General features: G+C 33.7%; 4 protein-coding genes and 2 long non-coding RNA genes across 8 annotated transcripts in view; 2 read left to right on the forward strand and 4 right to left on the reverse strand.

Moving 5' to 3' along the window:
* The window catches only part of LOC108950222 (NACHT, LRR and PYD domains-containing protein 5-like), an 8,297-nt gene extending 4,356 nt beyond the window's left edge, over positions 1-3,941 (reverse strand). For both annotated transcript variants that reach the window (XM_018815307.2, XM_026838141.1), the window contains exons 1-3: positions 3,837-3,941; positions 1,330-1,455; positions 537-1,268 (exon numbers count right to left, since the gene is read on the reverse strand). In XM_018815307.2, the coding sequence (XP_018670852.2) occupies positions 537-1,101 (565 nt within the window). In that variant the 5' untranslated portion in view covers positions 1,102-1,268; positions 1,330-1,455; positions 3,837-3,941. The remainder of the gene's footprint in view (positions 1-536; positions 1,269-1,329; positions 1,456-3,836) is intronic.
* Positions 3,942-6,077: 2,136 nt separating this feature from the next.
* On the reverse strand, positions 6,078-16,252 carry LOC100187388 (katanin p80 WD40 repeat-containing subunit B1). Of its 2 annotated transcripts, XM_002128731.4 has the most exons (21): positions 16,103-16,252; positions 15,987-16,042; positions 15,277-15,407; positions 14,774-14,891; positions 14,294-14,436; positions 13,613-13,696; positions 13,111-13,226; positions 12,449-12,569; positions 12,223-12,327; positions 11,990-12,043; positions 11,295-11,368; positions 10,957-11,032; positions 10,304-10,397; positions 9,763-9,798; positions 9,049-9,353; positions 8,503-8,607; positions 8,004-8,162; positions 7,636-7,712; positions 7,141-7,215; positions 6,975-7,088; positions 6,078-6,519 (listed from the first exon to the last, which is right to left on the reverse strand). In XM_002128731.4, the coding sequence occupies exons 2-21, from the start codon at positions 16,018-16,020 to the stop codon at positions 6,387-6,389; spliced, it is 2,154 nt and encodes a 717-aa protein (XP_002128767.1). In that variant the 5' UTR covers positions 16,021-16,042; positions 16,103-16,252; the 3' UTR covers positions 6,078-6,386. The 2 variants fall into 2 exon arrangements, with proteins under 2 accessions (XP_002128767.1, XP_026693943.1); XM_026838142.1 differs by lacking the exon at positions 6,975-7,088.
* A 417-nt stretch (positions 16,253-16,669) lies between these two features.
* Positions 16,670-21,924, reverse strand: LOC100186621 (leucine carboxyl methyltransferase 1-like). Its single transcript, XM_002122698.4, has 9 exons — positions 21,796-21,924; positions 21,218-21,309; positions 20,458-20,656; positions 19,885-19,934; positions 19,262-19,364; positions 18,780-18,948; positions 18,264-18,401; positions 17,883-17,982; positions 16,670-17,357 (listed from the first exon to the last, which is right to left on the reverse strand). Exons 1-9 carry the CDS (start codon positions 21,855-21,857, stop codon positions 17,338-17,340), a joined length of 933 nt encoding a protein of 310 aa, XP_002122734.1. The 5' UTR covers positions 21,858-21,924; the 3' UTR covers positions 16,670-17,337.
* LOC100177161 (transmembrane protein 39A) lies at positions 21,920-23,670 on the reverse strand. Its single transcript, XM_002128612.4, has one exon. It carries the CDS (start codon positions 23,545-23,547, stop codon positions 22,138-22,140), a length of 1,410 nt encoding a protein of 469 aa, XP_002128648.1. The 5' UTR covers positions 23,548-23,670; the 3' UTR covers positions 21,920-22,137.
* Positions 23,671-24,173: 503 nt separating this feature from the next.
* LOC113474964 lies at positions 24,174-25,216 on the forward strand. The gene is made up of 4 exons (XR_003396677.1): positions 24,174-24,322; positions 24,408-24,484; positions 24,886-24,947; positions 25,169-25,216. It is a non-coding gene; the product is annotated as an uncharacterized LOC113474964 (long non-coding RNA).
* Positions 25,217-27,230: 2,014 nt separating this feature from the next.
* LOC113474965 overlaps positions 27,231-27,672 on the forward strand; it is a 925-nt gene continuing 483 nt past the window's right edge. The window contains exons 1-2 of the long non-coding RNA XR_003396678.1: positions 27,231-27,317; positions 27,399-27,478. This is a non-coding gene — a long non-coding RNA (uncharacterized LOC113474965). The remainder of the gene's footprint in view (positions 27,318-27,398; positions 27,479-27,672) is intronic.

A 27,672-nucleotide genomic window follows, 5' to 3' on the forward strand; every position in this document is an offset into this window, starting at 1 on the left:
CAAAACTATGCTGGTTGCGACTAAAAATACAGTTGTTAGATGCGAAGTATTTTATACTCTAATTCTTTTTAAAGATTATCTTCTTAACAAAAATGTATGCTGTATTTTAACTTAAATTATACATAATGCCGTATGACCAATGACTACTGCCCATATCACGTCATCGACAACAAATAAGGGCGACAAACCTTCATTTTTACATTAAATAAAATAAACTATCCAAAAACATGTCTACGTGTATTCAAGTTAACTTCTGGGAACCAGATTTTTAGATTTCTGATAAAAATGCATTGTGTCTGCGCATGCGCAGTAGCCGATGGGAACCAGATTTCTTGGGAACCAGATTTCCGCGACACCGGACGTGAAAAGGAAATTCGGACTTATAACAAACTTAAAAGTTGGAAAGTTTAAAAATATAGCTGACTTCTTTTCTGTATCAAAAAAGCTAAATAAGGTTAATATAATCTATTTACGCCTTCCCACAAAAGAAAAAAGGCAAATATTTTTACAGTTAGTGTGCCAACTAATAAACTTACTCAGTGCATCAATGGTTGAAGGTAGCGTTTGTAGTTGGTTGATTGTTTGTTGAGTTTCCGATGACTGCTGTTGTTGCAGTTTTCGCCGTTGTTGTCGATGCGGCCGTTGTTGCTGTGGCTGTTGTTGTTGTGGCTGTTGTTTTTGTGACTGTTGTTGTGGCTGTTGTTGTTGTTGTGGCCGTTGTTGTTGTGGCTGTTGTTTTTGTGGTTGTTGTCGATGCGGCCGTTGTTGCTGTGGCCGTTGTTGTTGTGGCTGTTGTTTTTGTGACTGTTGTTGTGGCTGTTGTTGTTGTGGCTGTTGTTTTTGTGATTGTTGTCGATGTGGCTGTTGTCGTTGTGGCTGCTGTTGTCTTCGCCGTTGTTGTCGATGCGGCTGTTGTTGTTGCTTTTGCGGCTGTTGATGCGGCTGTTGCTGTTGTTGTGCCCGTTTTCGTGGTTGTTGTGCAATTTGTGAATTTTTCTGCTGTTGTTGTTGTTTTTCATCAGGTATTCTTTGGTGTTGCACATACTGTAATTGTTGTGGCACATTCTGTATTTGATGATCAATGGTTAGATTTTGATGCATTATTTGCACGGAAAATACTGGTGATACACATGTTGTGTTTGGTGAAGATGAAGTTCATTTTGTGTTTGCTGGTGAAGATGGACATCTTCTGGGTTGTTAATCGTCACAGGTTTTTGTTGATCATTTGTTGTGGTAGGAGCAGGGAACGTGCTTACATCTCTTCCTTCCTATAAATGTCAGGCTTGTATAATGTTACCTGAACAGCGAAAAGTAAAGATTGTAATTCACCTGAGTGGAGTTGGAGGCAGGTATGGACACATTCCGTAACGAAAGACTAGGTTGAGACCCGCTTATCATAGGATGGTTGGTTTCATCGTTGCTTGGTGTGAGAGCTTCATAAGAAATTCTTACTACCTGAAATAATTAAGATCGATAAATGCTTTACTGTTGTTAAATATGGGTAGTAACTTTGAGTAGAAATGCGCAGCAATATAGAGTATGTTGCTATTTTCCAAGGGTAGTAACGTAGGGGGACACAACCCCCGGACCAAATTTAGAATGAAATCAAATCTAAACTTGATTTGGTGAGATTATAGGAGGCCGTCGTAAACGTTCATAAGTGCACGTGGACGCTAAGACTTAATTAAAGATCATTTGCTTGGGAAACCCCACAACCTTTATTTCTGTAAACGGCAAGATGGGACTCGGCGTCAGGCGTGCCTTTATCAAAAAATTTACCGATACCTATTCAATGTTAGACGAAAATTTGTTACATTATTAATATTCAATAGTATTCTTATAGTAGCGTGTTAATGAGTACGACATTTTTAAATGGCTAAAGTAAGCATACAAAAAAATGTTCGTTTTAAATGCTGGTTGAGTCATTTTAAAACTGCCGATTTTTGTTTTGCGAGTTTTGAATCATCAATCCAGTGGTCTAATAAAATTGGCTGAGATATTTCGTACAATTTAGCCCCATAAAACTAGTTTTGAATTAGTACTATCATTCCTTTAATAATTGACAATAATTACCAATACGAAAATATAATGAAACACACGAGAGAGTTATTTAGCTTTGGCGATTCGCACAACAGGTGTAATTTTACAAATTCAAAAACAGCACGCAGGGTAAGACGGGACAGTTTAAAATCGTTTATATTTTTAACAAAACTAAAACTAGTTTTATGAGACAAAATCAAAATGTACGAAACATTCAAGTTTTTTATGAAACTATGAAACTAGTTTAATCATTCGCACTCGCAAACTACAACATTTCTTCGGCTTTACTATGGTTTAGAGAGCATTAAAAATAGCACCTTACTATTTCGCATATTTTTACCTGTTCAAAATATACTGTTTCTGTTTTACATATTTTTATAATAGCCTATAGTGGGGTGTGGGGAGATGGGACACCTTTAGCACATAATATCCAGATATCTTAATCGAGTTTTAAACAATTAACAACGGTCTATGAGAGTCATGAGGACATAGTTTGATATTTCTTGAATGTTTTTTGTTTACTACTAAATGGGACGAGAAAATAGAGTTAAAAGTGTCTCATCTTTCCCCATCCTACTGTATTCAAAAATAGTATAATCGGCTTTGACGCGCGTTTTAAAAAGTCGTTATAATGCTGTCAAAAATTCTGTAACAATATTTTTCTGTTTACTATTAAATAGGGCCCCACAAAAAGAAAGTTAAAAAAGTTTTGTCTGACAAAGTGTCCCATCTTCCCCCACCTTACTATGTGAAAAATATACGAAATTCAGTCACTTATACTCAGAGATAATTTATAAGAAGTTGCGTGTGCAAAAAATAGTGTTGCAATACCCAATTGTTAGTAAAAATATAGATTTAAATAATATTTATACCGTGTTATTACGGACTGTCGCGTGTAGAAAGTAATGACATTTTTTCAAATCCTTTCTCAAATATTAATTTATAGCCAAGCAACCATCCGTCCCGGTGGTAGCTAGTGCCGCCACCTTAGTTACGTTTGCCACTTAGAGCACACTAGATATCCGCGTTCATGAACTAACGCTTACTCCTTCCAATAATATATATGACCAAGGACAAAGCACAAGTCGGTATTACGTTATTTTAGGAGTTAAAACCTGAGGTTTGGTCTATTGGGTATTTTGTCATTGGCGGTAAGAAACTTACTTCCAACATAATATTCTGCGCCGTCATGCTTGTAACATTGCTTATCGCACCCGGATGTACGCACGTATACGCTTTGTTTGGAAAGGCATGAACGCAAACATGACCTTTACCAGAATCCAGACAGTATTGTTTTAATCTGAACGTCTTAAAGTTAGAGTCGACATAACCGAACCATTACCAAGTTTATCCTATTTATAGTAGGATGGGGTAAGACGGAACACGTTTTAATCTTTTTATGATCCCATTTGGTGGTAAAAAATAATGTTTACAAAATTATAAAACCGTGACCCGCGACTGTAAAAGATGTTGTTAAGCCCACACGTGTCAAGCACCGTTTTCACATTTACGTAGTTTTGAGGAAATTCTAACTTGGTAGTTTTTACCACAGTCAACATACTCGTATCTATACCGGTAAGAAATGTTATTGTATCTGCGCAATATCATTGTAAACATCATGCTTACTGTGGGCTGGCAAATCCTATATGAATCTGAGGTACATTAACACACGTAACGCAGAAACGGACTATTTATAAAATTCAGTACATGTTGTAACTTTAGTTGATTAATATTTCTTTTTATCATTAAATATTTTCATATTTACGGATATGTATAATATATCCTAAACCACTTACTTCAGTTTGATCCTCAGTTTCCATGTTTTGGATTCTTTATTCACAAAATAACATCTATCACTTTCGCTTAACACTACAAAAAAACAATTACACATCAGTTACATTAATAATATTTTTTTAAACATTCTGAAACATTATAATGCTAAGAAAAACTTTATATCATTTAACTACCTGATGAAATAACTTATACTATATAGGTTTAACAAACTAAAACCATAGATATCTACAAACAAACAAACAAACAAACAAACAAACAAACAAACAAACAAACAAACAAACGATATAATACATTACAATAAACCTAACGTAAACGCCATTACAACAGTAACTACAGCTCTACAAATTAAACCAACTGGTGACTAGGCGTACAACACAACAAAACCGTTAGTTACATGTCGCAGGCAACAGGTATAATAATTCTATCGAAGCGAGACGAGGTATAGTGAGTGAACTACTACCACAGTTAGTTTGCAATACTGATTATAACATTCAATATTGTACTCTAGTTGGTGTATCACAATCTTTATCTTAATAAACAACAACGTAGCAAGTAAATTCACAAACAAGTTCTTACTTACAATATGTTTACCAGCTTAACGCCTTTAGCAAATAAAATTTTAGACCTATCAGTTATATCAACAGAAGGACCAACAAGAGAGCACAACCCTAAGCACAGTCGGGCGTAGCACAGTTGGTTAGCACAACTGCCTCTAACCCAGAGGTAATGGGCTCAAGGCTCGCCACTGCTACCATTGTGGGCGTATGTGTCATTGGGCAAGACATTTAACAGACATTAACGGACATTAACGGACATTAACGGACATTAACGGACGGGCTCCGACCCAGCGCCCATCAAATGTTTTTTTTTTAATTCTTTTTTATACAATATTAATTCTTTTTTTATACAGGGCCTACTAGGCCCTACTCTCTAGTAGGCCGTACACAATAAAATTATAGTTTGTTTTTACCGTGACAAAGCTCGTGTCGTGAGAGTTTGTTAAACAGAGAGCAAAAGCCAGTCACAAGAAACTGAATCCTGGTATTAAAGGTGTGTGAGTGATAAACAATGGCTGAATTCAATTAGTAGGTTTTATTGATTGTCTTTAGCTTCTAAGAGTTTTTACAATATTTATGTATTTTCTCAATAAATTAAAAGCTACACAAAAGATTTCATCTCCTATAATTTCTCATCTATATGAATTTAAAATTCATTACATAGCGTTTTATCTAAATAAAGGAGTTGTAGCGGTTGACTGTTGTTTTGAGCATAGATTTAATCATATCAGTTACCCAAATTTAACTTAACCTTTTCATTCTATTTACTCGTCAATTATAAAACCGTATTATTACGACTCCTATAGACCGTTGTTAATTGTTTAAAACATGGTCACGATACATGGATATTATGTGGCAAAGGTGCTCCATCTTCCCCCACCCTACTGTACAGTAGGGTGGGGGAAGATGGGACTCCTTTTAACTGTATTTTCTCGTCCCATTTATCGGTAAACAAAGAACATTCAAAGATTTATAAAACTTTATCCCCACGACTCCCATAGACTGTTGTTAATTGTTTAAAACATGATCAGGATACTTGGAAATTATCTGCTAAAGATGTCCCATCTTCCCCCACCCCACTATATATAATTAAGCGACATATCTTGTGATTTTCCAGTGACCATAGGAAATTCCATCCGCCCGCTCGGCGAATTGACGTCACTTCCACCTCATCCCCAACAGATTCGTGGGTTTCAACCATTAAGAAACATCTTCCAAATAAAATGTTCTTTACAAGCAGTAGTCACATATAAAAGTTATTAAAACGGTTCAGACAAAGGAGTTTTAACACAATGACAGACGTTAAAACATGGTATAGGTAAAACTACTTCAGAAACAGTAAAAAGGCTTGTCTGTCAAACGCAGCACAGGAACAATATAATAAGCTCACAGGGCGTTGTATTCCATTTAAACAGGAAACTACTTCATGAATAAATTTGTCTAATTACAACAAAACACTAACAAGCTTAGTTTAAATGTTCACATGGTAAGCACACTTTAACAACAAACAAATCAAACTACCCAATTATAAACTGAAGATTTCTTACGTCATTTCTGATCTATTTTAATTACCACAATACAACATATGATAATCATATTATTTCATATGCTGTATTGTATGTATTTCACCTTATTTAAAATTCACTGAAACTATTTTTTTTTACTCAAATCACACAAAACAACCAATTCAAGGCACATTCTATTTATTTGTGATATTTTGTTACAAGATATTGTAAATCAATGATTGCAAGGTATCCTAATAAATAATGTGAATTACAAAACCATAACTTGACTGTTTATAAAAGCTTTTAACCGACACCAAATATTAAACAACGGTAATGAAAATATGAATGGAATGAAAAAAACAATTCACAGTAAAATATTCAAATTATGTATTTGAAGTGAAATAAAAAGGGTCAACACTCAGTATCCAAATGAATGGAAAGAGAATACATGTTAGCCACATGTGCTTTATATCCCAACATCTACATAAGGTTACTCCAAAGTGCTGATCAATATTTTTAATTCACGGAACTGACTTCCAATTTTTCCTGCAGTTTGTTGTTTGCTGTCAAGTAAGACTCTGATGTCAGCCAGATAGGAATAACAAGATTTACTCTTTTTGTGTCTGAGGAGAATAATGTATGTGATCATCATGTAATGATATAGAATAACCAACAGAAGGAGATAAATATAATAATAGGAAGCAATAGACATAATGGCTACAAAATACATATCCAACAAAATCAACGCCAACAATTTGTACGTTCAAGTTTAACAGATATTTCGCCTAAAACGCCATCAACAGTTTCTTTTTTAAATGGAGATTTTAAAACTCATGGACTTGATTTTCTTAGTTAGGTCTTTCATAACTAGATCGTGAATGTTTACAAGAATCAACTTCATTATCACAAGGTCAGGGTTAGAATCACACAATTTAGCAAGTACTATTATATTCAGCTGATGTCTTAGTCTTATTAAAGCACAGATTTAATTTGCGATTCTGTCTTTACTATTTCACTTATACCCTCACAAATGAAACAACCAAGTATATGATAAACGACAATATTATGACAAACTAACCTTTCCTCACGAGATATATCAACAACTGTAGGCGGGGTTTTCAAGTTCGATCGAATAACTTGAGAAAAATTCTTCAAAATTAATTTTAACGCAGAGCAACCGACGGAAACATACCTGAGGTAAAGTGGGTGAAGTTGGGGTCGGGGTTATTATAATAAGAACTTACGTTTCATATTTACTGCTGATTAAACTTTTAATCTGGGGAAGCATCACCACACAGAGATCAAGCGTCCATAAAGACCTGGGAATAATATGGAATGAATTCGTAACTTTAAATTTATATATTGTAAGTGAGAGTTTAATAAGATGCAGCTCTTGCATTCTACATGGCTGTTTTGTTTTATAACCAAGAATAGTGTAGCATGCACATTCACTAAATGGTAGCATCATCAAACACAGTGTTTTGTTAGAATGATCTGGTGCTACGAAAACGTAACAGATAAAAAAGTCCAACCACTAGTTATTAATAGAGAAATATATTTCGCCTAAAGGGCATCGTCAGTCTCTTATTCAAATAGAATCTGTTTTTGTTAGAAGTCGGACAATTTAAAACCCAAGCTGCAAACATGATTGAATGTCAATGTACGGTCAGGAGAATTTTACTTAAATAATGAAATGTTATAATGTCATGTTGTTTGTGGGAAGTGTTGCAACAACTTACGGTTTAAGCGTGAGAACGTTTAATAAATCCACAATCAGCGCCTGGTCGTCCATTTTTACAGCAGAGTTAATTGAAGTCTAAATAAACATACAAGATTAAGGATAATATTGTATTTGTGTATTAAAATAATAATGACTTGATTTATAATTAGAATCAAATAAATTAATTTCAACACATGGTAATTCATGTTGTCCTTTTACAAGCTGCAACGTATAACATCATGTAATAAATCAAAACAAATCACTGAGACAATATATAAGCAAAGGTATAAGATATTTGAGTGTCAGTTTTGGATTTAAAATACACTTAGCATTAAACACTAATAAGCGTTCTCAACTCAAAAAAATAATAAACTAACAAAAACGAACCATAACGTCACCGGTTGTCCACAGAGCTCGGACTATCTCAAGGTTTTTATGTCGGTTCGTTAAAACCATCCTCATGGAAGATACTCCCTTAGTTATGGTGGTGACAACTTCATGGTCGGTTTTGGTCGCACAAAACATGGATGGCTTGTCTTTCTTGGCCTGGAACATGGATGTTAACATATGATGTAACACACATAACAGTGTAAGGCATACCTGGTGATTTTAAGTTGGGCAAAATTTATTATAAAGCCATAACCCATGTTCTTTCCTGTATTTTTATTTCTATGTATATGACTGCAGGTTTAGTGTAACAAAAAACATAAAATAAAAGTTCTTTATCTTCACACCCAACATGATGGACAACCCATTTACATTAGTTTGTTTTGCAAGATGTCAACTTAAACAAACACACAATATTATTGGCAATGAAAATGTTCACAATGGTAGGAAGTTGCCCAAACACACAACACTTAATCAATAAAGTGACAATCTATATTACCGGTAAAAAAGCATTCATATCAAGACCAATGGGATCTTGTCTGTCTGATGGAATAACGGTTGAAATACCAAGATCTGACGCCGATTTTGTTGGCAAGGCATTTGGCTGCAAAAATATAGTTGTTTATTTATTTTGTTAATTTAACTATTTCCAATGTTGTACTTTATATGAAGGGAATCTTGAGTGTTAATTCAATTCAACAAGGATCTTAGAGAAGAAACCCTTTTATTAGCAATCCAATCTCAAACAAAAGAGTATTTATAGCTTTAATGAAAGGTCAATTGTATTACGACTTTAAATACAAAAAAGAGGTATAAAATATACATTGCAAAGTTTGTAAGGTAAAATACTGTAAATAAAATCACCACTATTAGCAATTCGCATTAAAAAACATTAATTTGCTAAACTAGGTGGTGTTATATGTTAGGATTAATTATGAAATGTTTAAATAGAAGTAATTTTTCTTATATTATGTAGAACATACATGATATCAGAACACTGGTTGAAAAATACAAATATATTATGTAGCTCTGGGATAATTCTTACTTTTTGTTGAAATATTTTCTTCGAATCATTGTTTGTCAACAAGTTACATGCACCAGGTTTTTCAGGAATATTCTGATCACATGATTGTAATTTGTCCCAATTTAATATCGTGCTTGGTTCATTATTATGTTGGGCATGCGGTGCAGGGGTTACGTCTGGTGTGTTCGTGACAGCATTGTTTGGTTTCTTTGGTTCTTGTGCTGTGGGCTGCACATTGCTGGCAGGTGTTTCATCGATATTTAATTTGCGCTGGTTTTCATGAAGGTTTGTTGTGTTTGTGGGGTTGGTTTTATCCTTGGTTTGATCTGTGTAATAAATGATATGAATGTGTTTGTATGATGTCACTATATTTCCTTGGTGTGTCAACAGTGATTGAAGAAAGATTTCAAATAAATAATTCACCTAACTTATGAATGAATGAATGTAAATTAGTTATATTATTTTGGGTTTATCTTGAATAAAAAATATGTTACATCTAATTTAATAAATTAGACAAGAAGAGAACAGATGTAATGAATGAGCACGTATCATTATAATATGATCTATGAAGAATATGTTTAAATACATGTTGTTCAACACTAGAGATATGTTTCGAATTATACGCATTTAAATTATAAATATTTTATTTACATTTTAAACTATTTTTATTTATTTTTGATTATTTTTTAAACTTATGTTGGCATTAATTAGTAATTTACAATCATAAAACTTTACCTTTTGTTGCGTTGTTGTCCTTGTCTGGTGATCTTGCTAATATGGAAGGAAGAAAGATTTAAACATATGATATATTCAAATAATATGAATGTTGTTGCCACCAGGTTTAAGTATTATGTGAAAGAAATGTTCGGGCGTCTTTGTTTTTGTGATCTGCTTAATGGCGTTGGTTCTTCTTTAAAATTACAAAATGAAAACCGCCAGAAAATTTCTTTCACACTCATAATTAAAATAACTTGTGCTGAAAAACAATATATTCTACTAATTAATCACAAGGTTCCTAACATATTATGAAAAAAGGAACACACCCACGCTACAATACAAAAGCACCAACAATTAAGTCTACCTAATACTGTAACGATTAATAACAACTCATCCTTTCATTCAAATATAATCATTTAGAACCATAATACAACTGTGGGGAAGATGGGAAACTATTAGCATATAAATCTCATATTTCCTATGTGGTTATATATAAGAAGAACCATCTTACTTCACCCTACTATGTGTTATATAATAAATATCTAAACACTAAACTTACCAAGTGTTGACGTTGGTTTAAATATTTCATCTTTGGCTTGAGGGTTGATTTGTTTAAATGTAGATTCCGAATTATTGTTGTTGCATTGAACAACCTTGGTCAAAAGATAACAATTTCGGTTTAAATGTAAGTTATTGCATCTTTGTATTAAAAATGACAATAAATAAATCCTATTCATTTAAAAATAATAATACAAAGCCTTGTCTATATTTATAATGTAACAAAAAATAAGAGTTAAATTTTCAAGTGCTAATTTAACGTACAATACTAGGAATGTGCCAAGCCAAGCCCAAACTCAAGTTATAAAATTTTTTTAATCAAATATTTTTTTGTATGAAATTTACATTTTGCAACACTGGGAATTATAAAACTAAAAGTCTCTTTAACCCCAAACTAGGTGTTCTGTATTATTTTGATTAGGAACCTTTTTTAACTGATGAGGAACATTTTCTATTTAAGTCTTCCTCGTTAATGGCAGCATAGGCGCTCGGCAATAATGTTTATGGTGGGAGGGGGAGGGGGAATTTGGACATTGAGGCTCGGCGAACCCGAACTTTTACAACTTCAGCACATTCCTATGCAACACCCTTTCTTTATACCTTAAACATTAATAGTAAAATACACGACTTATCAAATATATGAACCAGTATCACCTGTGGTGGATTTGGCGGAAACTTGGCAGGAACTCCACATGTTGTGTGCGGACGTGTTGTTACATTTGAATGTGATCTGGTGGAATAAACATAATGTTATGGTGGTGGGGAGTTGTTGTGGGGTTGCAAGCATTACATCAAAAAACATAGTTGCCAATTGCCATGTTGTTTTACGAGGTTTAGTCATTTCTCATTATATTAGGAAATGTTAATCAAGCTGTAAAATGGAGCATTTTTTTTAATAAACAGTTTAAAATCTTGCCATATTTTTACAGAAGGCACTTTTTAAATACACCAACAACACTTCAAAATACCGCCATAAAAAGTTTGATATTTACCTTGAACTTGGTTGATTTGGTTTGGCTTCAAACTTAATGGACTCTGATTCATGGGTGGGCGATGTTTGAAGTGTCTGTTGCAATGTAATGGAATATATGTTATATGTGATTTCTATTTGAAGAAAAGACTGATTATGCCATTTACATAAATGTGGTACATATTCAGCCTTGGTGTTGGGATAATGGGACAAATCCGGCATAAATTCCTTAACAAAGAGCTTACCCACATAGAATAAATCATTGTGTTTTAGGCGAAATATTTATATTTTATACAATTCGTTTAACTTAAATTTGGTCGGTTACTTTTTCATAGGAATTGATCATGGTGGATGATACATATTTACACTATCATGCTATAAATGATGCACACTGGTAAGTTGCCACATATGTAACTTTGTGGGTAATTATTTATTTTGTATAAAAACTGTATTTTTGAACAACCAATAACTGACCACTGAGTAAAAGCAACTGCCTATAAATACCAAAAAGTAATAAACTTTAAACATTTCTAGTTTCTTTTAGTGTATTGCCCAAGGAACACATACGTTTATAAAGGTAGCAGCGACAAGCCTTGAATCCATAACCTCTGGGTTAGAAGCCCTACACTACTGTGGAACTATAAACACTCAACATATATTGAATTTAGATTAATCGATCTATAAACAATAATATAATAGACATAAAACCTTCTTTACCTTGAGGTCAATAATATGAACATACACAATGTTCTGATAAAATGAACATCCCATCTGGAAACAATTTATTGCATATTATATATAAGTTATTATATTTATATATATCGTGGTTTAAAGTTACATCTGCTAACTACAAAAAAAAATTAAAAATTCAATTAAATTGACATATAATAAATAAAGAAAAATAATCCAAGTAGAATTATGAAAAAAAAAAATTTAAAGATTTCACTCACAAGTTTTTCCCCGGATATTGTGATGTCAGCGGGTTTTCCCCATTTAACGATGACCGAATCAAGATGGTAACACATAGGATCATACGTGTAGGTTTTAAACATATCCTACAATATTGTTCATTAAATAGAAAGTAAAAACAACATAACTATAAAAAATGTAGATTATTTAGTTAAACTTATTGATATTAACGCACAAATAAATATAACAACAGACAAATAGCAGAACCTGTGACGCGGTATATATCTGGTCACCAGATTCTGAAAACATAATTTTTCGAATTCCATTAGCTTCCAGTGGTGAGGTTGATAAAAGCTTGAATCTTTCAACATCGTATATGTTCGTTGTTCTGTTGACATATAATAGTATAATATAGTAGGGTGGGAGAACATCTTTTCATTCTATTTTCTGGTCCCATTTGGTAGTAAACATAGAACATTTAAACAATTATAAAACCAGATCCTTTCGACTCTCATAAATTGTTGTTAATTGTTTAAAACACAATCAAGATATTTGGATATTATGTGCTAAAGGTGTTCCGTCTTCCCTTACCCTACTGTATAACTAAATAACATTTTAATGAAAATGTGTTTAAATATTTCAGTTTTAGCAGCCAGGCTCTTTATTATCGTAGCTTTATACATCTTAGAGGTATTTGTTTGTTATAAAGATGGTTATGTAAAGTGTTTATAGAGTGAGAGATTCTGCCCTGAATTCCAGGTCTCATGGCATGCTATGTTGTAGTACTTCACCCATATAGAGCAAAATGTGAACATACAATGTTGAAGTAATGGGAAAACTGTGGAATAAACCCCAGGTTTTAATGGCATGTCCTGTCTTATGACCTTTTATAGAATGTACATAACATACATATAACATAATATGGCCACCTGTCAGTAGAGCCGGTAGCAAGAAGTAATTCACGAGGATGGAAAGTAAGGCAAGTCACCCCCGCACTGTGATCATTCAACTCATGTAATAATTTACCAGCTGTAATATCCCATAACTGTGACAAGGAGATTTGTTAAAGAAATAACAGGAGGATACTTTTATATATTATATTAGTGAATAAGTAAGTATTTATAAATTATTAAATATAGGAGGAAAAAGTTTTTAACTAATTACAATAATTTTGTTTAAGTTTCAAACAACCTAAATAAAAGATATGACAACCAATTGATGCAAGGTATGATTATAACATCGTGTTGATTTGAAACAATGTATAGGATACATATACTCTTAAGACATGTATGTCATATGTATGCATACATCTGTAGATGTTGAATTGATAAAATACCTATAAGGTAATTAGGTGAAGTAATTTTGCACTTTTAAATCAATGAATTAAACATACATTCAAATGCATTAGTTTTAGCCACGATTGTATCTTACCTTACAGGTCTTGTCATTAGACACTGAGCCAATCCATCTTCCATCGGGACTAAACTGAACACAATTCACGCTATCTTCGTGTCCCTGTGAGTGGTGGGGTGATACCATAATAGTATAAACATATTTGATATATATCTCTTAGAAATTGATAGTGAAAATCATAATATTTAAACAACGAAGAGAATCAACAGCAAAACAACATTGTTAAAACGCGCTATGAATAAAAAGGTGTAGGAGAGACTGTCAGTTAAACACATGGCTGTTGCACCCAAATAAACAACATATATGAACTGGCATGAGCGTAACATTATTCCTAAGGTGGCATGTCATTCTCATCTTTAGAACGAGGGTGACATAATGGGATTTAGCACTCCAGTCTTACATCCCAATTACAACGTTTACAAACATCTTCTTACAGAATATTCATCACTTTTGAGGGAAGCACTTTGAGTGGAGCAAGCTATTTTTTTCCTGAATTCAAACTTTCTCAGAACTTTTATAATGTAACACAAGAAATAGCTGCACGTGTCTGCGCCTAACCTTGGGTGGCAGGTCTTGAATAAGCGTCCAACTATACCTGCCTTTCCTAAACTTAAAAATATTTTCCATATTTGTCAAGACAACCATGCTAAATGTCCAGGATTGTCTTGCATACACTATATAAATAAACCAATAGATCACCTTATAAGTGAATATGCAGCCCTTCCTCCTGATATCCCACATCCTTACTTTATGATCATCCGAACCTGATGTAACAAAGTCACCATACGAATGAAAATCAACGGAACGTACAGCAGCTTTGTGACCCGTTAGTTGACGCACAACTATCAAAACATCAATATATTTAAACATTTAATATTAATTATTTTACACGCCATATTTTCAACAACAGACATAAATTCCACCATGTTGGGCGTGAAATAAATTATTGAAGTAGATATTTATTTCTGATGAATACGAGTGCACAACATATATTGTAGTATTCATAGCATATTCATTAATTTTTTACACTACTAACTTCGTGGGCTCAGTATATGCAGCGTGGTAAATTTTAAATTGTGATAAATAGGTAAAAAATTTAAATAAACTAATAAATAAGTAAAAAAAACAAATAAACTAATAAATAAGTAAAAATCAACAGGATTACAACATTGAATCCACCTTTAGAAGCCGATAGATTCCATATTCTCAATGCTCCTGACCTTGAACCAGCGCAAACAAATTCTTCACTTGAATTAAACTGAAGAGTTTCAACGGCTGATGTAAGAGGGGATAATGTCTGGAATGAAATAAATATTAAAATAAATATAATGCATTATGTTCGCACTTCCTTAGTGCAAAACCACTTGCTATGTATGTTGATTATGCTTGTAACAGTCTTTATAACAAGGATGTTCTGTTTCACCTCGTTCATGTAACTATTGTTTACAGACAGACATTCCAACCACTCTGCCACAGCGGTATTTATAATTTCTAGTACTGCATACTGCCAATAGAAACCCATAGATCTATATTATAGATGTTTAGTGCATTGCTTTAAACTATCACTGATGCATCAAATTATCGCTAATGCATAAGCTTACGTAAGAATACATAAAACTAAAGTGTTAGATTAAGGTTATGGGTTTAATAGACCCCGTCAATATTATATTTAAACAACCTACCATGATACAATTAGGTGACCCAACATGCCACATGTTAACTTTCCCATCTTCCCCACCAGTGGCCATCACACGACCTGACTTTTTACCAAGCGTTGCGGAAGTAACCACCGACCCATGCCCAACAAACTCCTCTAAAATAAAGTAACGAATATAAAACTAAATCGTGTAACTAAACTCATTAGGCGAGAAATATAATTACAACACAACAAAGCTTTAATGCGAATTTATAAATGAATAAACGAGACGTATATATAAGGGTCAAAAAATTGTGTAAAAGTTGATCATATAACGTAAAAGCGCAAATGTTTTATAAGCAAACGGACAAAAACTTGATGTAACAATTGCAATTATAAAGCAATCGTTAAATCTGTTGTGCAATCAAAGCTAAAATAATTGACTGAGCTTTGTCTGCACAGTTCGGAGTTGAGTACCGCAGTTGGAGCAAGAGGGCCACCTGCACCTCTGCCCACACACATCATGTCGTGTATTTATACAAATCCATTGATTTTACATAAACTGAACAAAACTATATGCAACTGTGCTTAGCAAAGTATTTTCATGTTCGATATAAAAACTAGTATTTTCATTGATGAAATTTCCCGGATTCGCGCAGCTGGTGAAATACATTAGAAACGATAATACGTCACAAAACCTAGTTATACAGAATGATACTACATTTTATCGCCATAACACAACCTCATTCTACTTACGTAATTTCCATGTAGTTTTGGTTGAAGATGCCATATGTTCGTTGTATTAGGGTTATCTATCAACGAATAATAAATATAACCAATCCAAATATAACGAAAATTACGAATCAACCCACCCCGTATGCAGCATGCAGGCAACAAATTGTTCAATAAACCACAGCAACAAACTTTATAAAATGTGCTTATAATAAGTTTGCTTCTACACAAACATAATTCAATAAAATATAAATTTGTTATATATATCTGTATGCGTGTATGTTTAAACGTTACAACGAGAAAGCAAAACAACTTTCATTCAATAAACTTCGCCGACATCACTAAGGATTATTTGCACTCTAAATCAAGCTGTTTGTTCAACTAACATAGAAAACATACACAGGCGGGAACAATTGAAATTTAAAAATATTCTTTTTTTCATTTACTATGAATGTTAAGTTATAATAATGTGAAATTGCCCAACAGCATAGACAAAATTCCCACTTACCAAATCCAAAAGTGGTAAAAAAGAATAGGCAGTTAATTAATATTTGACTGACCAAAATTGTGACTTTGCATTTTGTAATTGTTTAAGGCGGGGTCGGATTCTGGTTTAAGATACTTCGTAAAACAATATAACATAGTTGTTTTCACGGTACAGAAATTTAGATAAAAAACAATCAATACCCACAGTGTCTATTTATTATACCTTTACCCTCTTGTTTTTTATTTCTTATCGATTTTAAACTATAAGCATCTTTTAAAACAGAGTGTACAAAATGACCATTACCAGCCAAGTAAACTTTCACTTATTATAAACCAGTCAGTAAGCAAAGAGATTGGTTCAAATCTCTTTGCAGTAAGTAATCGATAATTTGGCTGTTTACATTACAGTGGAAATTTAGAGTTGGAAATTTAGCAAGTTACTAATCTTTTCTTATCTATTATTAAAGCAAGATAAATACAAAATATATGTTTCACGTGGCGAGCATCGAAGACTAGACAATAGATTGTTGCCAGTTTCGTTTACAAAACTTCCCACCACTATTTTTATAATGATGCGTGCCCGGTCATTAGAGCTTTACCCTCTTGTTATTAAGAATCACCGTGAAGTCTGTCCACTAACATGTTAACTCTGTCCACTGACATAAACATCAAGTATGAAAAACAAGTAACGCAGATCGCTACACAGGATAGGTGTAAAGCAAAAAGGAACTTTGAAAAATCAAATATATTTGGCAGAAAATTCTACACCTAAAACAATAAATGTGCAGAAAGAAAATTTGAAACATGATAAAAAAGAATCAAAACAACGTAATGTTATCACACATCAACTTATTAATAGAATCACAGTGCGTGTAACATTCAAACAACTTCATATCAGTATTTCTAAACCTGCAAAAAAAATTATTTTAAAAGACTTTAACAAAGTGAAAATAGTAAAATTAATAACATTAACACCTGGTGATATTTATGATTATTAGTGATTGTAAGACAATATATAATTTATCTGCAAATTAAATTTATGAATGCAACTTGCTTTATCTTTTAGTGGCCAGAAAACGACAGTCGTTATAACATTGGTGTTCTATTTGAACATCTCATGCCCGCTTGCGAGTTACCATGTACTTAACTTTGTGGAAAATTGCTATTCTGTCTGGCTGAAAAGGGTTAAATCAATTGCCAATCATTGTTTGTTCAAGGGCACATACGTGACGATACTTCCACTATGGTAGAAGCGACAAGCCTTGTACCCGTTACCTCTGGATAAAGGCAGAACCACAAACCAACTACGCTACAGTGCTTGTGGATTTTTATGCTTACAATGGCTACCACATAATGTTGGAAAGCTACTTTAAGTTTTTGATTGATCAGAAATATTATGTTTATTATAATGCAATGATATTTATTTAAACTAACCAATATCAGATGTGTCTTTCACAGCAATAACTAGGCAGTAGTGTTGTAGCAGTTGTTGCAGTAATTCACTTTCATCCAGCATTTCCAATCTCTCGATTCTCTATAAAATTCAAATTGCTTTTGTCACTGATTGGTAAAGGTTATTTGTTCCAAATATTCAGTATAATATACAATTATAGTACTACGGGATAAATGTGTTACTGTTAGCACCTAAATCCTATTATAATTCACAATCGTTTTTACTAATAAACAACGCTCTATTTGAGTCAAATGCGAAAAGGGTATGGAGACATGTCCCATCTTATCCCACCCTACCATATATGTACGCAGAACGTATCTAACAATGCTACAGATATTGATATCAAACCAACACAAACCTACCTGGCGCTCGGGTAATCTGTTATATATCGTCCACATGTCGTCGCAAACAACTTTTGGCCAACCATTATGAACAAATCTTTCCAACTGAACTTGTTTATTCTCACAAGCACCAGCCCCATCTAGCCAACATTGTCGCAACTATAAACATACATGAATGTTAACAATAGAAAAACCCTAATAGAATGACACTGTATTGTAAGAAAATCTGGAGTGACTTAAAAATGCTTACACTTACGGTAGTAAAATATCATATATCCATAAAAAAAAAAAATATTACATACATGGTAACTTGTAAACGGGCACGAGGTGTATGAAACAAAACACCTGTGTTATAACAATTGTCATTGCCACACCATGCAAGGGTGTATAAGATAAATTCATTCGAATCACAAAGACAATTTAAAAATTAGAACCTTGGTCTATGCCACACCTTTAACAATAATAGATAAATTTGAATTGTATTATTTAATTTTAATAGATAATAGGACTGGTTTAAACATTTCAATGAAATCTTACTTTTAAGTTACTGATCATGACTTGAGCGAAAGCATCATTCATGTTTACTTGTTCATAGTTGATGAAAACACAATCTTTAAATTTGTCCGAAGCCCATTTAATTATTTTGTTTGACTTGTCTGGGGCCATGTATATTAAAACACATTCAGTGAGAAACAGGGTTGGGTAACTGGAAAGTAAAATTTTAGAGTTAAGGACAGGGTCAAACAGTCTTGTATGAAAGTCGAATATAAATCTTCATGTATGTTGGGGTAATGAGTGAATGAGCCAAATCAGGCTTTCTTAGGTTCTCAAAAAGACCTCACCCATATAGAAATAATTATTGATGTAAATTGATTAAAAATCAACAGTACATTTAACCATTTCGTAAAACTATTACCAAGTTGCTTTAGGTCTAAGTTGCCCTGTCATACATTAACATTGATGCATAAATGACATTTATTTTTTAAATCAATACCAAATATTACATGATATGTTAAAACCTGAGGTCAATTTCAGCATTCACAAGTTGTTCTTCCAGTTTCAATGTATCTCTGATATCACAGCTCAACAAACGATAAGGACCGCAGTGTAAGTAACTTTCATCTGGAAATATAAAAAGCACAATGGGTCCAAATTTAAAGGTTTGGGCAGCCAAATCACATTAAACCAAAACAGGTATTCAATATATAAAATAGAAGGCACCTATTTCTATTAAAAAACTATACTTGTTGGTCAGTACATAAGATCAGATGCTGCAACAAAGTGATTCAAACAAATGCTTGCAGCACAGATGTTCCAGGTTCAAGGTTTAACGCTGCTACCATTGTGGCGTATGTGACTTTGGGTAAAACAGCAAACAAAAATAAAACTAACGGTGTAGAAATGCTTATAGATGAAATTTTGGGCAACTACCATCATATCATTATATTTTTAAAATCTCTTGTTCAATTCATTTTAAATAGGAAACTATAATGTTAGTAATTTTTGTGTAGTGGCACTTGTTGTATATTGCTATGACGGGACCATCTAACAACACGACTATGAGTGCTAGATCAGAAATACAACAACAAACCAATAACCATTTATTTTAAAGCAAGTTTTAAAAATGTAATTAATATTTTACCACGTTGGGTTTCAATGTTTGGCAAGCACGAACGAAGAGCGGGGTTTCTCCTGGAATATTTAAACTGAGTTACAGTTTTTGTTATTTACAACAATTCTATTAATTAATTTTTATGCATGGTTTAAATCATGAGAATCAAACCAACACAAGAGAGGAGTTAAGAGGTTTAGATATGTGGTGGGTAAGTCAAATGTATCAGAATTGAAAAACTTTGGCATACATATATGTGGTATTTTATTCTTGTTAGTGGTGGCTCTTTAGTGGTAATGAAAAAATGGGTGCAAGGATATTTATTTAAATACTGTGGTGCTAGAAGTTAAGTTTAAATGATCTTAGCAAAAAATGTTTTCTTTAATAAATGGAAATTAAACAACATTAAGCACAGTCCTAATACCGATCTAAGTCTTAGCATGTAACACAATCTCTACTAATACCCATGTTACAATTATTAGCATAGGTAATTTACAAAAAAGAGCAATCACACTCTACACTCCACGGATATATAAACAAATTATCAGTAAATATATATTTTGGGTAATTAACAGAAATAAAAGTGTTCAAATCAATTCTAACCCAATGCATCGCATTTTTCTTGCAACAACATCAATAAAATCGACTTCAAAATATCCATAAGGAGTCAGGCCTGCTGCATGCAATCTCCAGTAAGTTGTGTCAAGCCCTGCACCAAGACTTACTATCTGACACCGACGCTCAGTTACCGACACAAACTGTACAAGCAACTTCCAAATGGCTTCAGTTCTTGCATAGTAGCCTGTAAAACTTATATAAATCAGACCACGCAATCAGATTAGGAATTCCCAAGTTTTTTGATCATAAGAGTGATTATCTAATTTAACTCAACAACAAGTTAAAAGGTTTTCTGCGAACTATGTACAAAAACTAGATTCATATATGATAGCTTTATATTCTGACGAGGTACAAGTACAAATCTTTCGCTTGTTTAATATTAGCTTTATATATGACAACAAGTACAAAGTCTGGTGCCGTGGCTCAGGCGCCTGAGTCAAAAACCAAAGTGTCCCTGGTTCAATGCTTAGCAGTACTAACACTGATCAGCATATGAGTCCTTGGGGAAGACACTTATCAAACATTGCTCCAACCCAGCGGTCACTAATTAGTTGTCCAAATTGTAAGCCATATCAAAAACAAAAATCATGCACAAAGTTGAAAAGCGTGTTAACTTGTAATAAACAAGGATAAAAAAATGGTGCAAAAACTATGCTTCGGGTGCGATTTGGTGTCGCTGCATCGGTCGCATAAAGGAATAAGATAAGTGGCAAGGTATAGCATGAACTACGATGTATGGACATGCCTCTACTTATCTCTGGCTGTTTGCGTGATGTTGATCTATGAACCATGAAATTGATATATTCATCTTTCCAATAACCTCGACTGACGGCGTATCTGGAAGTTAAGAAATATATCAATAAACGTTACTTGTTTGTCTTGTATGGTGGAACAACAACATTCATTATAACATGGATGTTTGGTTTCGCACACCTCTTAACAATCTATAAGGTGCCATGTAAGTAAGTTGTGAGTATTTATTTGGACAGTGCATATGGAAGCAAGCAAAATAACATTTTAACTTCCCTTTTAAGAACACTAGTTTGTAAACAACCATATTAAATCCCTTAAATCTTAACTATTAACAGACTACTTGCTAAAATTCAAAACAGTAATTACTAATTAATATTCTCAAATGATTTTTTAATGAACTAATGTTTGAGCGTGGTAGCCTATAGTAAGTGTTATCCTTATTCTATAAAAGATATCTGAATTTCAATTAAAGTTGATTTAAAACACAAAAGATTCACATTAAGTATTCTTGTATAGTAGAGTGTGCAATATATTATATAAGTAGTATTTTTGTTTGTTTTCAATTCTTACCGTTTGCACATCGATGCATCATCACATGTACTTTGTATTGCTACATCACTGCTATGAGACATTCAAATATTCTTTGTTTACTTTTACTGTGAAACAGATGTTATAAAAAACTGGAATTAATTACTTTCCTTAAACCAACAACAAGGATCATAATATTTATCATAAAAATACACAACAACAAGATATACTGCGGTAATATAATAAGTTTTCTAGTACAATCTATCATCTTTATTTTAAGTATATATATACTTAATATTGTATAAATACAGCAGCAATACAAGCGGTTCACATAAAAGCAGTAAAGGTTGATATGTCATCATACAAATAAAAAATATCAATATTTCATTTCAACTGTTGATGTAAATTGTAAATTTTGCCGAGAACAATTCTGTCACGCAGAGTTGTAAATAAAACATAGTAACTGAAAAACTGTAACAACGCAGGCACAATTAACTGGTCCCATTTGCTCGACCAAAGCAATAAATGGATTTGAAACATAGCAGCAGTAAAATGGAAACCAAGGAGCCAATTGAGCATTCGTAACGGGTGGTCAAACATGAAGAAGAATCTACAATGCGAGGATTCAACAGGCACTGCTGTGTTGTAATTTCCAATGGACATAAAAAGTTTGTTTTCAAATTTGATCACGATACCACGAGGGTATGCACTTGCTGGGTTCCATTTATATGGGACGACATCATCTTTGTATTCTTTCTCCAAATCTATTTGATCAACAAGTTTGTAACCACCCAATAAGCTTGCACACCTATGCATGCGCTCGAGGTATGATGGTGGCAACAAATAGTACGTCAACATGGAAAATGAATTAATCAAAACTGATGCAGTGTGTTGAAGCGACCACACTACGTCATATGAATAATTAGATTTGGTGAAGAACATAGGCACCAAACCAACATAGTAAGCACAAATCATAGAAAAGAAAACAATTTCCGTCATTTTAAAGTTAAAATCCTTTCGTAAAAAAACAACACGTTCACGTATTTGCTCGGGGTCAGGTATTGTATCAAGCCCGTTAAAAGCATCTTTGGCCCAAAAAGTACAATCAGGCTGGTATTGAAATTTATTTGAACAGTTTGGCAAATTATAAGTCTTGCTTCGAGGCTTGGGTTTTTGAAACAAAGAAATAAATTGGCTAAGTTTGTTTCCTTTTGCAAACCCACATAAAGGAAACCATAATGCCACGGGATAACATAGGAACAAAAGTTTCAGGCCCATGCCCAAACCATACAGTACATAAAGATTCTTAACCAGTTCCATAAACCATATACTCCAGATAATAACTGAACATACAATCCACATCAATAGCAATAAAGGATTGTCAAAGCCAGGCCGCAACTGGTCCCAGAGTAATGTCCATAAAACTCTTCTTGAAAACAAAATAATAAGAAACGTTGTAAGGTTGCTGTCAATTAAATGAAAATTTAAAGTTGTTGTGCTTGGTGGTAATGTATTTGGATACCACCATACCGTCTTGTATATATAGATGTATTGCCCAAACAAAGCTAGCAGAAGATATCCGAAGAAGAAAGCTTCAAAAGCTAATCTATTCATTGTAGGGAGTTCGGGTAATATCGGCGGTTTGACAACAACAGCAACGTCATCATTTCTTCCGCAATTATCCATTGTATTGGCATTGTTGGTCAAACACGGTGCAGATTTTTGAGAGTACTTAATTTCTGGCCTTAACCGTTGACCGTGGTTTGCTTGATAAACGGCTTTACGAACAGGCATTTTGCAATACTACGTTTCTATTAACTACTACTGTATCAATAATAACGAGGTTTTACCAAGGTATACTTAGTGTATAGTACACACACACAGCGGCAACTTTTAAGGCCATTTACGAGACTTTCTTGTGGTAATATCATAGAAATCTAGGGACCTGGAAAATTGGCGTTAAAGTCCTTAATTGAAAAAAAAGAACACGGAAAACAATATTATAAAACAAAATCATACCATATTTAAACTGACTTCTCCTAATTTTTTTGGAATACCCGTCTCTTATCTTAACCAGATACTGCCGCAACAACATAACCAAAGTTTTTATGGTATAAGGCTCCATGTATTGAACTCTATGAATACGTTTTAGGGCAAATTTTAAAATTCTTAATAACTATTTTTTGTTGTACTACACAGCCAGCAAGTACTTTGTGTTGTATAGCTGCATAATGCCCGGTGGGAACCGTGCAATTAAACCCAGACTTCATCCATATGTATCTACGTACATGTAAAACCATAAAGACGAGACGAAACGTGATCAAATGTAAAAGCTCTTTCTGCACTCGTATTCTCTTTTCTAGAAATATTTGATTGTTTCCTTTTATACAGAAATTTACGTGCAAATTGTATTTGCTCATGTGCAAACGCAAAGAGAAAAAAGCAGAAGCGTCTATGGTTATCTTTAAACGAGAAAACATTGCTTTAGACATCTCAGACAACTCAGAAACGATAAACCACGATGAATCGCAAAGTTCTTTTTCTTATGCTGCTTCTCGTCGCTGTTCAGGTAAACTCTGCTGGAATTCTACATTCTTCCATAGGGTAGTATTATTTAAATAAAACGAACAACCTAATTGCGCAACGTGCAACAGGTGGACTCTTCATCCGCTCGTCGTCGAAGGATGTGGATCATTTGGGACGAACAACCTAATGAAGAAAATACATTTGAGTAGGTTGATTATGAATTGTGAATTTTAACATTGTGCATCGTTATTTGCTACCAAGGATAATTTTTGGATAAACAGATACTAATGTCGTATAAGTACAACCTGATATAGCAGTCACGGTATAGTGGCCTCATATAAGTTGTTAAACCATCCTCTATAGCATTAATGTCGGGTTGAACCAGCAGAGCATTAATGTCGTGTTTACGAAATGTATCTGGCTGCCGTATGACAGTTTGAGCGCAGCAACGCTTATTTCTTTTATCTAAAACGCCTTGAATGCAAGACTCTGGGTTTTTGTTGTAACCAAAAAGACAAATTACGGTAAAATATGAATATTATGCAAGCTTGGGTGCTGAAATTAGGTGCTATACTGTCTTGTGCTTAATTATTGTATTGTTTTCAGTATTCTCACCCAGTTGATAGAGGACCACCCCTCAATACCAAGCAATTATGTCGAATAAAATGGTAACGTAAATTACAAATTGATTATGTGATTCAATACTCATGTGTTAAAAACAATCGGCAAGTATAAACGAAGTCCAATAAGTGTTTAATCCGCTTAATATTAAGAAAACCTTTATATTTTAAATATTTAATTCAGAAAACTTACACCGTAGGGCTAGGCCGCCAAACAGCGTCAAGCTGATTAAATATAAGTAACATAAAAATGATATATATTTTTACAGCATTGGCAGTTGTACGAACTTGCAACAAATAAACAAAGAATCAAACACATGCTTGTTCTATCCTTTCGGTCATATATTCGGTAGTCGTGTCTCAGTGACTATAAAGGGCACAAACAAAGTAATGTCGAAACCGAAGTAAACCGAGGAAACCGCTAAATAACTCCTCGTGTGTTTTAATATATTTTGTGAATTGTTGTCAATTAATAAAGAAATGATAGTACTAATTTGTGGTATTACCCAAAAACCGTCTTGTATTTTGATTTTGGAAGTATTGGACAATGTTTGCTAAAGTGTCCCATCTTCCCCCACTCCTCACAGAAGCAAACTATAATAGTGCAAGTTAAACGTGGCTCAAGTTGTATTCCACAGCCAGCAAGTACTTTGTGTTGTATAGCTGCATAATGCCCGGTGGGAACCGTGCAATAAAACCCAGACTTCATCCATATGTATCTACGTACATGTAAAACCATGAAGACGAGACGAAACGTGATCAAATGTAAAAGCTCTTTCTGCTGTCGTATTCTCTTTTCTAGAAATATTCGATTGTTTCCTTTTATACGGAAATTTCCTTTTATGTTTAACAACATACAGATACCACGTTGGAGATTCACCACTCGATTTCCCTTCGTCTTGTTTCACTAGTAACGTAGAATGTAGATAACTACACTGGTATTAGTGATGTGTATGATATTTTTGTTCAATGAGTAACGAAGCCATAGACTCCTTAAGATAAGGACTGGGACCTGCTATGCTGTTTGTAAATTAAGTCCGAGGGTTAACTGAAGTCCTAGATTAACATGACTTCTAGATAAGTCAAAATCTTGGTCTGGTCTGCAGCTTCTTCAGCTGCCCACACCTTTTCAGCCCTCGCTTCTGACGTAGACGATGGTGCTGGGCGTCAGGCTGACGTCAATTGCTTCAAAGCTGATTTTGGTACTACAGGAAATATTGAAGGCGGTTCTTTAGGCCTTTTTGCCGCCACCAACTGACACCCGTTTACAGTTAAAAAGATTTCTTTCGCACTTGGCATGATAATACTCATCTCTTCCTCTCCTTAGAATCTATTGGAAAGAATATAACCTTTACATAGGGCGTCCCTTCATAGTTGCCTCTGCAACCATAAAACAACTGCAACAACATGACATATCCACCAAAGCAGAAAACAACACCCAAAACCCTATGGGATCGCCAGCTATACAGTTTCAAAAAGAGAAACAAACAAAACACACAGTTTTAAACGATGATAGATATCAACCATTACATGCAGTTGGTGCTCAATATTAAACTTCGTCACAGGCTTGTTTAAAAATATTTTTCATCAGCGGTTAGACGCAAAAATAGGGGAAAGTGACACAAATTTAGTTATTTAACTTTAAAATAGATTTTTTGTTCTTAAAAATGACCTCAGTTGTTCAAAGTATATATCATCATTAAACTTTCTCTCAAATACCCTAATATTCTATTCTTTCTCAAATACCCTAATATGGGGTTAAATACCCTAATATGGATACCAAGATTGTGTCTCCAGCTTCTCTAGAAGTCATTTTAGCCCAGGACTCAAGTTAACCCTCGGACTCAAGTTACAAACCCCGAGGTCGTAACCTTCCAGTCCTTATCCTAAGGAGTCGATGACTGCAGGTAACATATTAAAAAATATAAAAGTTGGGCGGGTAAAAGAACGTTTAAACTTAATTTTCAAGGCGTGAAGTATTATTTCGTGTTATTTACATGTATGTCCAATAATAAACTCATTTATTATTAAAAGTAACAATAATTTTAAACTGACCCGATTCACCCTGTGTGTTTTCAAATTTGTTAAAATTCACCAGTTGTGCTTATAGACTTTAGACATATGTGTCTACGTGCATGTAAAACCATGACGACGAGACGAAACGTGATCAAATGTAAAAGCTCTTTTTGCACTCGTATTCTCTTTTCTAGAAATACTTAATTGTTTCCTTTTATGCGGAAATTTCCGTGAAAATTGTATTTTCTCCTGTAAGAAAAAACAACAAGAAAAAGGCAGAAGCGTCTATAGTTATCTTTAAACGAGAAAACATTGCTTCAGACATCTGAGACAACTCAGCAACGATAAACTATGATGAATCGCAAAGTTCTTTTCCTTATGCTGCTTCTCGTCGCTGTTCAGGTAAACTCTGCTGGAATTCTACATTCTTCCATAGAGTAGTATTAACCAAATAAAACTAACAACCTCCTAATTGTGCAACAGGTGGACTCTGAATCTACTGATCGACGCCGAAAGACCTGGATGGTTTGGGACGAACAACCTAATGTAGAAAATAAACTTGAGTAAGTTTTTTTTTATGAATTGTGAACTTTAACATTGTGCATCGTTATTTGCTACCAAGGATAATTTTTGGATAAACAGATACTCATGTCGTATAAGTACAACCTGATATAGCAGGCACGGTATAGTGGCCTCATATAAGTTGTTAAACTATCCTCTATAGCATTAATGTCGGGTTAAACCAGCAGAGCATTAA

The sequence above is a fragment of the Ciona intestinalis genome, unplaced genomic scaffold (genome assembly GCF_000224145.3).
Source record: "Ciona intestinalis unplaced genomic scaffold, KH HT000062.2, whole genome shotgun sequence".
Lineage (NCBI taxonomy): Eukaryota > Metazoa > Chordata > Ascidiacea > Phlebobranchia > Cionidae > Ciona > Ciona intestinalis.